At 42.9% G+C, this 13,557-nt stretch overlaps 1 protein-coding gene across 4 annotated transcripts in view; it reads right to left on the bottom strand.

The window, feature by feature from the left end:
- The window catches only part of LOC147308602 (ephrin type-A receptor 3-like), a 79,705-nt gene that overhangs the window by 50,007 nt on the left and 16,141 nt on the right, over positions 1-13,557 (bottom strand). For all 4 annotated transcript variants that reach the window (XM_086273235.1, XM_086273236.1, XM_086273238.1 and 1 more), the window contains 3 exons: positions 9,673-9,873; positions 8,414-8,521; positions 7,947-8,298 (listed from right to left, as the gene is read on the bottom strand). In XM_086273235.1, coding sequence (XP_086129361.1) covers positions 7,947-8,298; positions 8,414-8,521; positions 9,673-9,873 — 661 coding nt within the window. The remainder of the gene's footprint in view (positions 1-7,946; positions 8,299-8,413; positions 8,522-9,672; positions 9,874-13,557) is intronic.

The following is a 13,557-nucleotide window of genomic DNA, read 5'->3' as shown; positions in this document are numbered from 1 at the left end:
TCGCATCTCTTCCCAGAAAAAGGCAAATCATTTCCAGTAAACAGTTTTTACTACCTAGACAAGGCGTCCTTCAAGCCAACAGGCATCGCTGAAAATTTCTACCTATACCACTACAGCAGCTGGTCTGGAAAGCAATATTTATAACAAAGAGAAAATTAATGATGTAACTATGCGCTTTGTTCTTGCTCTTTGTTCCGTCTAATGCTGCAGCTGAAAAGTCCTTTGGAATCTTTGTGAATGTTACCTTCTGGCTGTGAAACAATAGTACAGCTGTAATAAATAGAAAAGCAGCAGCGAATTGAACTACATCTGTACAATGAAGCTGAACAACCAGGCCTGTGCAGTGCCAGACCTATCAACCTGACAGGCTGATCGTACATCTGGAAGTAATCCATAAACTAGAAAGAGAAAGAGGGAGGGATGAGGGGAAAGGGTCAATGGCCGCCTTCCTGTTCTTGTGCTTCCTGTTCAACAAACCCACTGGCTACATGCAGGCGCCTTTGATTTTAAACTGAGAAAACTGGAGACTGATTCAAGACCATAGAAATGTGAAAATTATGAGCTTTCCCATGAGTGCGCACATGTTTATCCCTAACTGGAACTCAACGGCATATGGAAGATGCCAATTAATGGGAACTGTACCCAAAGGAAACACACTCTCCCCTCTATACCTCTCCTCTCTCTCTCACTGCTTCCGTCTGTGGGGAATAGTGCTAAATAAGGACGTGAAACATGCGTTAACAGTTTCTCAGTCCTTGGCCTGCTTTTTCTCTTTTCCTCTTAGGGTTTGTTCACACGGTTCAACCCACTGCACCAGACTCAGCTATACAATGTCCCGTCACTTCAAAGCCACCTTTGTGTCCTCTGGTTTTGTTGCTTCAAAAGGCACAAACGCCACCTTGGTGTTAAGGTGGCATTTGGCAGCTCGTCTTATGTGTGGCGAGTGATCAGCCATCGCAGACGAAGCGCTTTGCGACTGTGCATGAATAGACATTATCTGGGTCAGTGTTGTGTGGGTATGTAGATGGGGACTACGTGTGTATGGAGGATATAGCGAGAGCCTAAGCCTTTGTGATTTCATGTCATTTATTCAAACACAAAAGAGAGGAGATGAGAAAGAGGGAGAGGGGAAAAGGGATGGAGTTAAGGAGGGACATGTGAGAGAGAGGAGATAAAGGAGAATAAAGGAGTAATGAAGGAAAATGTGGCTGTCATTAACCAAATAAATGAACAGGGAAGTCAGACAGCCAGTGCAGCAGAAAGGCACGCACTCGCACAGACAGGTAGAAGGACAGAAAACTGGCCTCCACTTGGCACATGTATCCGTTTGTCCTTTAAGAACATCTGGATCGTAATAACACCCTGCTTCCTAACACTTCAGTAGCTTGCTGCCCCCGTGCCTGCAGCAGCGTGCACACGTACACTTCATATACTGTATGCACACAAAAATCTTCTGACTAGCTGTCTAAATCCTTCTGTTAGCCGCCCACTACCTTCCTATCCACACCTACATGCTCTCAAGCTCCCTGAGCTGCCAGCATGAGAACAGCAATGAAATAAGAGGTGTGTGTTTGTGTGTGTACATGTGTGTGAGACATAACATACAGTAGGGAGCTCTTGACCTTCAAAAGTCTGTATCTGATCAAAATAAAATGCTTGCTTTACCCACTGCTTCAACTGTCCACATTAGCCATTCACACATGCACACACACCCACTCTTCTGCTGTTGAGGGTAGAGGGAATAAAAAAAAGAGGTAGGTTTCCTACTGAGCTTTCAGCATACACATGCGCACACACACAAAAGCTCAGTCTCTTTCATAGGTGTGAAGATTAGCCTTTCCCTGTGTCTGCTCCCTCTTTAGACCTTTCATTATGAAGGGAGGACTGAAATCCTCTTATGAGATATAAAGTGTAAAATTCTATTGTAAATATGCTTCTGAGCATTATGCATTTTCCTGATACTTTTGCATGTCCAAAAGTCTTGGAATATCTCCATGTTTCCCCAAACATCTGATTTGTCTGATTCACTGAACGCCTGAGTCGGGGGGATTTTTATTTCTACGTTGACTGACTTTTGTACACTATGTATGAAAGGACAAATTTGTCATTGGATCAACAACAATTTGTCTTTATTACAAGCACTTCAAAAAAGCTTTCGTTTGTAGGATTCAGTCGAGCAAAGATTTCGGTTTTGCTCTCTTTGCATCCTCAGTGATACCAAACATGGTTACCTCCATTCAAAAATGCCCCAACAACAAACATCTTTGCATATAACCACCTACATAACACTCTGTATGTTTCACTATTTTATTTATGCAATGATTGTAAGAAATCCATCCATCCATCCATCCACTGTAACCCCCAGGACACCTGGGAAAGGCTGTCACCTCACTTCTCTAGACGTTGAAGTGGTGTATTAAGAGATATAACAAGTTATTTGTTGAGTTTGAGAAGCTCGTGTAGGGGATTTTATTAACTTTGATTAAGTTTCAGTCTTTATGCTAAGTTAAACAGTTTATACTCTTTTATTAATGAGTCTAACTATTAAAATATTCTGTGTAGCAACCCAGTGTCTCTGTAGTGATAAGCGATCAGATAATTCACACCACATCAGATGCACATTGGTCTCGTTCCTCAGTATTTCGCGCTTTGGTTTCGATCCAATTGGAGAAGTGAAAAGAACAGCAGGAGAGCTGAGTGGAATCAGTATGAGGAATGTGGTGTTACTTTGAAAAGTTCCTCTTGTAAACTACTTCATGGCAGCATCAAAAAAGCAAACGAATAAGAAAAAGGGGAAAAAAGACTATCAGACAAGTGGACGGACAGACGTGTGATGCTGACCCATATTATTTTCAGCTCAGAAAGAAGGAGAGAAGAGGAAGGGAGGAAAACTTGTGTTGAGGTGACATGTGTCTGCCCTCCTTCAATTCGTCTCCTCCGTCTCTTCACATCTGAGGCAGTAATTGGTGCTGTCAGACCCACAGAGAAGGACAGAACACACGAGCGCACACGTAGGTGACACAGCTACATACATACACACCCACACACGCTCCTGCCCTTCAGCATGTACCCCTAGGGCTTAAAGCAGGAAAGGTTTGAGAGGAGTATTCACTACATCCCCTACTAGCTATGAAAGACAGAGACAACAGGAGAGGGCAAGGGAGTATGCAGTGAAAATAGAGGGGATAGAAGAAAACAGTGGCAGACAGAAACAGAGAGGGCGAGCAGGACTAGAATGCACAAGAGACAAAGGCACATAGAATAAAGAAAGCAGGAGAAGGAAAGAGGAGGGAGTGGAGGAGCGGGGCTTTGGCTACGCAGACAGAGGCTTCTGCATGGGGTGGAGAGAGACGGAGTTGAACTGACAAGGTAGTGCAAAAGCTACACAGAGGGAGAGAAGGAGAGAGAGGGTGATTATGCAACTTCAGTAGTGACAAAGCAGATGAATATGATTTCTTGAGACTGAGCAAAGGAGTTAAAGGCCATTGCAGTAACACTGCTTTTAGTGCATGGCTGAAAACACAACTAATGGCATTACCAGAGTGCATCTACTGCCATAGCCAGGAACCTGAATCAAAATTTTTTAATGAAGGTGATCCAGGTCAGTACTAAAGGTTAGTCAGTTCCTTCTTGGTAGATGGTCCCTTCTGTTTTTAAACTTTATATTAAAAGCCCCATAAGTTTCTTATTAAAAAAAATAAATAGAGGGGGTATAAGACAGCATCTTCAAGAATGAACAATCAAGAATAAACTTTAATTCATCATATTGGTTATCACAATATAGAATATTTTAGTCTATGAACCAAAAAATGTTCCAGGGACTTTTGAAAGAAACTCCTTTGAAAGGTTGATACCTCTAAAAGTATTGTTTCTTTGGTCTTTCTCAGAAATAGAAGGTGAAGGTACCGAATTAAACAGTTTACTTCCAGGAAATCTCAGAAGAAATTATTCGACCTGTAAAAGTAAAGCAAATAAATCTTTGTCCCTGATTTTAATGACTGTCTTTAATAGGACTGGATAAGAGTGAGTGCCACAGGCAAGTTAGCAAAAGCCAAAAAGCATTACCGTTAATTTGTTTTGGTCCTTTAATGAGATTTCCAGGCAATAAGAAGAACATGGAGTCATATATCATCACTGTCGCATTAATTATAATAACTCAGTAAAAATATATCAAGATGACAGAAGACTGTTTACATCTCAACCTCGTGGTTTGTTTTTGCTTACGTTATTCAAAATTAAGACCACATTTCTCATGAATACCACTGTATCCTATTCCACAGTCTGTTGATATGTGTGCTGTTTATCCTGGACAATGTATTTCCCCTTATATGTCATGAAACAACCCGCCGGATTAAATCTAGCACAGTGCCCTCGGTTAACAAGATCAAAACACACATATCCATACATTTAAACACACTTAGTTTCACACTCTCTCCAGGGAACGGGAAGCATTGGGTTGGAAAAGGGAAGACGAGAAAGATGAACCCATGATCTATAAATGTTTAACAAGTGCAGACAGAGGAGATAAGGGCTGCTAGGAGGAGAAGTGAGACAGAAAGAAAAATGGTGAGGTGGAAAAAAAAAAGAAGACAATGGCAGAGGAGGCGGGTGGGGAGCAAAATGGGTGGCTTGTCGAAAACGAGAGGTGGAGAACAGTCCCATAATAGAAGGAGACATCACAAAAAAGGTTAGAAAATCGACAAGGGGAGGGGAAAGAGACAGAAATTGTGAAAAAAAGCTGTAATTGGAGGTGCCTGGTGGTTGTCTAACACAGAGGGGCTAGTAATGATTCCATTAGCGCTTTGCACCGTGAGAAAGAAAAGACAGAAAAACAGAGAGAAAGGAAGGCAGAGGGAAAGAATGACAGAGAGAGAGAAAGAGAAGCCAAAGACAAGGAAAAGATTCACAGAGAACACAGGACGATAACGGTGAATGTCAAAGGTGCTAAATGGTAGAAAAGAAAAAAAAACAAGCACAGAAAAGGAACAAGAAGGAAGGAGAGAATTGAAGACATCCATTAAATGGCTCGCTCACTTGTGCTACAATGACAATTACAAAATGCCCTCCTGAAGCTCTCCCCCCGAACCTCACCTCTTCATCTCTTTGTGTGACAGCAAACGTGAGCGGATGATTTAAATGCATTAGCAGAGTGTGTTTTCCCTATGGAAGACCTCCAGACCTCCAGACTGTTTCAGGCCAGGAACCTTTTGTTTGGAGCTGATGCAGAGCGCTGAGAGGACCCTTTAAAAGCCTGGCTGTTGTTCTCTCAGGAACACATTAAAGTGCAACGTACTGAGTTGATGTACTTTTTTTTTGTTGTGTGTCCTCTCATGTCTTTTGTGAATCCGCTTGCTAAAATGAGGCTGATTACGGATGCAGCTGCATTAGCTGGCTAAGTGAATTCTGACAAGGTAAGGTGATAGTATGAAAATAGAAGCATGTTCATGCAAACGCAGCACAGGCACAAAGTTATTTAAAACAAAAGAAAGACGGTTTCCAGGGAGTGAATTTTTGGCATTATTATGTTTGGCTGACACTGGTGGGACAGCGAATTCTCCTGCTGTATGAGGAAATTTCATTGCTATGCAAATCCTTCCCATGATCCTACAAAAAATGTTTTTCCTAATACCGAGTAGGTGGCGCAGACATCCCTGCGGGAGGGAAGATCCAATTCACCACAAAGGAATTAAAATCTATTGAAAATGTTTATTTATTTGTTTATTTTTGTTCCCAGAATAACTATTACATATGAACTGAATACAGAAACCTGGCTTTCCTTCCCATGTTGAACGCAGTGGACACCTGTTTTCCCTGCAGCTCTGGTGACCCTAACCTATTAGACATGGGCCGTATATATATTCCTGACATGTGACCTCAGACTGTCAATAAGACTCCATCATTACCTTTGCACGCAACTGCAGCACACACACATACGTGCGCACACAAAAGCTAGACTGTTTAGATTTTAGAGTTTAAGCCAGCTTGTTAAATGCTCCTTTATTACTCTATTTATTCTCTCTGGAGTGAGAAGAGTCAAGAATCTGGCCGACGAGGTCATGGAGATCACTGAGGTCAAGCACCCTGCTGTGTCAGACTGACTTTAAATAGTTTTTAGTACTGTGACAAAGACCTGCGTAGTGTAAACATCTGCCAGCTAGCTCACCTGTCAAATAACTACAGTGTGTACGTTTACAAGACAGGCATGTAGCTCAACAGTCTGCGTTTCATGATTGAGATGCAGCTCGAGTTCTGCCACAATCTGCGCACATTACCAGTCTGCAAACTGCAGAGTACAGCTTGTTCTTATTCACTTGTCTCTAAGGCCCAACTGCCAAGTTTTCTGGGCGTCTTGGCTGCTGCTTCTCCCAAACAACTGAAATTGCATTATGCGCACCGATTTCAAGTCTGCAGTGATGAATATCTACGATTCCATTTTCTTTTCGGCGAGGAAGTGAGCCCGTAGGGACAGGTGACAGCATGAGCTTAATACAGCTTGCTCACTCAAACGCATGCATGCACAGTATGTACACACAAACTCACACATGCTGCACACACCATCTGGGGAGTTTTACAACTCAATAATCTGCTTCCTAAGGCATACCTTTTCCTCCCCTCCTGCAACACAACACACATCAATAAGCAGTTTCTCACACACACTCATACTGCTCGCCTCTACTTGAGAAGGGAAAATGAGACGTTCAGCTCTGTCAGACACACACACTCACACACACACACAAAAGAGGAGATGCCTTAAAGCAACTTCTACTCTTTCCTCTACAAAAGCTGTTTTCACTGTACTGGGAGGGATGACACACACACACACACACGCAGTTAAAAAAAAACCACATTCACACAGAGTGTGTCCCTAACCTAAATACATAGAGTCATTGTCATTCCATCCTCTGTGTCACTGCAAAATTCACTACAGTGTATCTGCACGCAGAGGCAGCCACATAGATATGTACACACTTTTATACACAACACCACTTCCAAAAAAGTGGGGACACTGTGAAAAATGTGAATCAAAACAATAAAATAAACTGTAAATCTTTTAAAACTACTCACAGTACAACCTTTGAAAGTGAGATACTTCAGTGTTTTGGGAAAAACATGAGCTTATTTTGAATTTGATGGCAGCAGCGTGTCTCAAAAAAGTTGGTACTGAAAGTAGCAGCAAAATGGTGCAGCGAGAGTGCAGACAGGGACTAGAAAGAGAGCATATTTCTACCAAACTGGCTTTTCTTTATCGACTCTCTTTTAAATTTAGAATTCTCATTGTTTACAAGGTTTTGAATAATCAGGCCCCATCTTATCTTAAAGACCTCATAGTACCGTATCACCCCCATCAGAGCACTTCACTCATAGACTGCAGGCTTACTTGTTATTCCTAGAGTATTTAAAAGTAGAACGGGAGGCAGAGCCTTCAGCTTTCAGGCTCCTCTTCTGTGGAACAGCTCCCAGTTTGGATTCGGGAGACAGACACATCTCTCTGCATTTAATCATTAGTTATTATTAATCTCTGTCTGTCTTCCACAGTGTGTCTTTGTCCTGTCTTCCTCCACTCACAGCCAATGGCAGAGGTGCCCCTCCATGAGGCTGGTTCAGCTGGAAGTGTCTTTCTGCTAAAAGGGAGTTTTTTTTTCATTCCCTCTGTCGCCAAAGCGCTTGCACATAGAGGTCATCTGAGTGTCGGGGTGTTCTTTGTATTATTGTATGGTCTTGTACTTTACAATATAAAGCACCCTAAGGAAACTTTGTCGTGATTTGCTGCTATATAAATAAAAATTACTTGAATTGAACTGAATTGAATTAATCACCAAAACATGTCAGCACCTCACTTTTTCCTCATTTGTCCTGTCTCTGTCTGTCTCTCCCACACAAATGCACAAACACTTGCACGCTTACATTCTGTCCCCTACATGCCTGAGGACCCCAGCCCCACTCACGTTGGCACATGTCCTTGTTCTCTTCGAAGCCTGGTTTGCACACACACCTCCCGATGGGAACCAGCCATCCGCCGTCTGCACTGCAGTACATCTTGGGAGGCTCAAACTCCTCAGAGGCGTTCACACACACACCGTGCACCTCAACCAGTGCCGTTTCTCCACCCGTTATTGTGTCAGGAAACTGGGCCAAATTTAGCACAGTGAGTGGACATTTCTTGTAGAAGACCCTCACGGAGACCAGAGCAATGCAGGCGCCCAGGTCCTGGAAGGCCAAGTAGAAACCCTTTTTACTCAAGTTGTTGATGGTCCGCACTTCCGTGTTTAGCTTCATGACACGGTCGCCAACGTCCACCTGTGAACAAAAGATATATTTTACATGTGAGTTTGGTGAATGGGATAATGCAATCTTTAGCAAACTGAAAGCAATTGAAAGTGTTCTTATGCTCTCTCTGTGCGAGTATCCATACCTGTGTAAAGCTCTCATCTGCAGCAATAGTGTCAATTTTGATGTACTGACTTTCCTTGATAAACCACAGGTTTGCATTGTTGGACTCATAGTAGTACATGTTGAATGTCTGCAAAAACAAACAGCATCCATCAGAACGACGCACAGTTAACCGAGACAGATAAAAAGTATGAGCGGGTCCATCCAATGTGAAATTTTAACAAGCCATCCACTGTTCTGCAGCTCTTCAGCAGCTTGTCTCCGTATCTCAGTGCATCTGTCTGGATTGAAAGTCAGCAACGCTGTCTGCAGCTTCATGAGAGCGCAGCTCTAAACTGTCACATTAAGCCCATTATTTATTCTGGAGATGTAGTAAGACTGAAAGGCATATAAGGGACAGACGAATTGAAATGTATACAGAACAGAGCAGTGTTATAAGAGAATGGAGGGCGGGAAAAAGATTAATAAAAAGAACGAAAAAAGCCTGTAGAATAAACTTTGATTTATTCTCCAGCTATTGCTTCGTGTTATTTTTCTGTGTTTCCCTGTTTGTGTTTAGTATTCTGACTGGAAACGGATGAAAAATAAGTTATTTTGTATTTTTTAACTACATTACAGTAACTAGATTACACACACCTCCTTTTGACAGACCTGTTGATAATACACATGTTAACAACCTTCATATAAGAACAGGAAACACACAGAATGGTGAGGCGATGGTCTTAAATATGCCTTAAATGTGCTTCCATTCATACAATTCACAGCACAGCAATAAATAAACTGCATTTAATGTGTCTAATTTGTAAATGATCTACTTAGTGGTCTAATTAAGATGTATCTACTAAGTCACACATTTGAGGAGTTAAAGAAGATGCTGCAAAAGCTGCCGAGCACAGTGGATAGTCAGAGAATATTCTGCGGGAGTGCAAACAACTGCAAACAAAAAACCACTCAACTTGAAATATAACTTACCCGTGTGCTATTGATCTAAAAAAAAAAAAAAAAAAAAAACCACTAAGGAAATGTATTCTTTTTTCTTCTTACTTCACACCAAAAATATTTCAAAGAGCAGACAGCTACACAGCAGAAGCCACGGAGCCTATCAACACTCAATGTTTTGCTCAGGACGAGTGGGCAAACGAGCGGAATAAATGCAACAGGAGGCCTTAAACACAAACACACACACCAGCTGCATCGGCATTTGTTATCTAACCGAAAAGCCCACATGCTGATCATGTGTTTATGAAGCTTGCTTGTGCATTATGCTTGTGTGATGCAAACCTCTTTGCAGGTACCAGGGACCCCGGGTAGACTGTTACAGTCTCTTAGGGTGAATTTGATCTCAATGTGGACGCGCTGCGCTTCTTCCCGGCTGATGTGGCGCGTTCTCAGCCAGTTGTTTTGGTTGGCTTCCATGACGTTACACACCTGGTAGGTCCTCATCGGGGTATTCCTCTCATCCATGACACTGATCTCCTCCCACTGAGAATAAGAAACAGGAGGTAAATAGAGATGATTTATAATGATGTTTTCATTTGCTAGTTTAGCTTTTTCAAGCATATTTGGGACATTGCATATTAAAATAATTCCATTATTTAGCTTGGGGGCAAAGAAAGAATTAGGGTAAAAGGAGAAAGATTGCATGAAGCTGCAAAGAAGAGGGAGGGAAGAAAAAAGGAAGAGAGAGTGAAAGGGGGAGTAAGTGGATGAGTGATGAGGGGATGGAGGAAGGAAAAGAGAAGTGATGAGGGCTGCTGAGAAGTATTTGTGTTAAAGGGGAAATCTCTTTAACTAAAACATAAATTTCAAATCAAAGAGCAAGGGAACGTGAAACTGAGTCAGGGTGACGCTCAGCGGCACTGGGCCCAGGCTGACAACAGCACCACTCCCTTTCATCGTTAGCGCGTGGACAAAGAGGATCTCAGTTTTAAATACTGGTTACAGGGAAACTGGGTCTAAGTTCAATGAACTGTGGTTTAGTGCAAAGCAACACTGCTCTGCAAGTTCTGTTTTCATGTATGGGTGACTATGAGTGATGATGTGTGTCAAGATCACTGAAGGACTGTCTTTGTCTATGCTGCACGTGTTCGCAAAGTGGGTATGTTTTTCCTGAAGTGAACGGGCGATTTAACGCTTAAGAGGTAGACGTGTGTGTGAGACGTGCAGAGAGAGAGAGAGAGAAAGACAGAGAAGGAGAGAAAGAAGGAGTAGGTAGGACAGAGCTACTTTGTCTCCCATCATCCACTACCATCTGTTTCCACTTCTGACTACGGCTGTAATTGAGAACACTTCTCGCATGAGCAGGAAAACATTTCTATCTACTCACACATAGACAAGCACCCACATGCGTATACCACTCTCAGACAGACACACAAAGAAAAAGAACATTTTTATTCCTTAAAGAAAAGGAAAATAAGGTTTCAGTGTCTCAAGATATCTGATCCATTCAAGAGGACGCTAACTCAATTTTCTTTGACACACACACACACACACACACACACACACACACACACACACACACACACACACACAGGATAGGCTCTAGTTTGTGGCTAGGACTGAAGAGACCACCATCTTTGTTCTGAGCTCCTGTCATCATCTTAAGGCTGAAGCCTTTAAGCTCCAGAGTGACGAGCACAGAGTTACTTACATGTTCTCGTTACCCACCGTACTACAGTATACACAAATACGCTAACCTGTGCAAAATCAAACAACAGTGGACCCAGACCACGACCCACCAAGGTAAACACCAATTATCTCTGACATGTCCCAAAAGTCCAGAGAAATAAAGAAGAGACGGGCAAGGAAAGAGCCGAGTAAGCAGCAAAAATGCAGAGAGAAACTTTCAGACAAGCGAAGTCCAAGCTGAGGTTGAATTCTTGAGGTTAATCTGATGTGACAGCCCAACAACCCGGCAAAAGCCTGACGCATTTCACCTCGAAGTCCTGAGCACTAAAACAGAGCCACATAAAAACACACATTCTCACACACATTTGCGCTCACTCGCCAGCTCTCCTGTGCGCTCAGATGCTTTTAATCTCCACAGCCTCTTCTACTGTGTATGAATTGGAGCTTGAACAAAACCAGCTCTCTCTTGATCCTGACCTTAACAGTACTTCAACAGACAGAGAAATTCAAAGAAGAAGAAGAAAACAAGAGAATAAGAAGAAGCAGAGGATTATATAAGATGCTACAGTCCGCTGACACAAATGTCCCTGACAGGCAGTTAAGAGTTGGAGATTATACACAGCATAAAGGACGTATTACAGCTCGACGATTTTACAAACGCAGCGGCTGAGACTCGCTGTGATCAGCTGCACTCGATTCAACTGAAAGAACAAAAACGTAAGACCGAGGGAGGAAAAAAAATGAAGAAACACAGTGAGAGAAAGCGAGAGAGAGAGAGGAATGAATGTTGGTAAATAACAGGCACGACTGGCAGCTAAATAGATCCATCTGTGCAGAGCGGAGACCAGTCGGACATCACAGGACGGTCACACATACCCACCCACACAAATACACAAAGCTGATTCCCCGGGGAGGGGTGATTAAAGCATTTATGGGAATAGTCATTGAGGGATAAAAAGGGCTTTATAATGTCTTTGTTTATTTCTTTGTAGGCAGAGATTGGAGTGGCTGGATTGCTGCCACTTCCTGTTGAGCAACTTATTTCCCTGCTCGCAAAGTCTGCTCGTTGTCACTTCTGCCGGGTGTGAGACGCAGGTGTGCTTAGGAAGTTGAGAACAACCGGGCTTTGCTAATTTGCTAATGATACAGATACGTCACACAACTGAGAGAAAGTCTCCTAAAAATACAACTGAGGAAACGTTGGGATAGGCTCAAGGGCTTCAGCTTTCTTGTTTAAGACGCAAGTGCACAAACACAAACACACATGCACACACAACTTATAACTATTGCCAGGGCTTTGTTGGCTCAAATTGAAACCCTCCTCCCTGAACTCTTAATCACCTCGGCCAATCAGCGCAGAGCCAGCTTGATTGCTTTGAAGTGAAGCAGAGACGTCGGCTCAGCGTTTAGATTCAAGCATTCACCGGCTTAACATAACATCCCTCCTTCTGCAATCATCTGATGGGTACACCTATGAGGACATAATTGGCCGCCAAACTCTGGAACAAGCTCTGGCTTAGCGAGGGGGAGAAAAAAAAAAGAAAGACAAATGACAGGGTAGGGGATAAAAAGTTGAGAATTTATGTCAGGGGACCAGTGAGGGCTGGGGAGCCTCTGGGGAAGCCGAGAGGCAGTTGGGCCTCCCATTTTCAAACATCATTAAGACATATCTGTTTTGTGTCCCTCACTGCTTTGTGGTGACATAAATGGGTCGCTCCACTCAGTCTCAGCCACATCCGGCCCTGCACGGCTCGGATTAAGCGTGACCCGTGAGGGTCAAGTGTGATTTTGGACTAATTCAGGTAGACATTGGCCTGATATTGGTGGGAATTGCCTCTCACTGAGAATAATCCTCAGGTTTAAAGCTTAAAGGTCAACTAGATAATCCCCCTGATATAAAACACAAGGCATTCTCACCACCCTAACACATTTTCTCTCCTCTCTGAGTCTCTTATCGCTCTATTACTTCTCTTCTACACAAGTTAGTAAATCTTTACGACATTCATTTTTAGACATATGCAGAATCATCATAAACAAACAGCACTTTTGCCAGCACGATTGGCAGCCCTTGTTGGTCTCTATACTGTTTCTTTTTTTATGTTGAGTGCCACCAGCTGAAAATTAAATAGATAGTTTGCAGTTTTACAAATAGAGATACAGTCCATGACTTGAATTGTGCAGAAATTGCAAGCAGTAAGCTCTTGTGGCAAGAAATTTTTAGCTTTATTGGATCTTGTAAGAATAAACTTCCAGTAGAAGGCCAAACTGTGCCAGGAGCTACTGTGAAGACTTAAACAGTGCTGGCGTATTGGTTTCCCTGAGGATAGGTGGCAAGGTAAATGCATTTTTTACTCCAAGGACCATCACAATGAAATGAGACTGCAGCGTGTTGTGCGCTCTGCTGAGAAGGTGATTGGCTGCAGACTCCCATCTCTGCAGGACCTGTACACCTCCAGGACATTGCGGCGTGCAGCCCGGATCTCAGCTGACCCTTCTCACCCTGGACACAGTCTGTTTGACCTGCTCCCCTCAGGCAGG

Source organism: Aulonocara sp. 'chitande type north' Nkhata Bay, linkage group LG18 (genome assembly GCF_057382095.1).
Source record: "Aulonocara sp. 'chitande type north' Nkhata Bay isolate Kocher_YH1m ecotype deep benthic linkage group LG18, A_spYH_male_GT1.1, whole genome shotgun sequence".
NCBI lineage: Eukaryota > Metazoa > Chordata > Actinopteri > Cichliformes > Cichlidae > Aulonocara > Aulonocara sp. 'chitande type north' Nkhata Bay.
The sequence above is the reverse complement of the archived record's forward strand: the minus strand, read 5'-3'. Positions and strand labels throughout refer to the sequence as shown.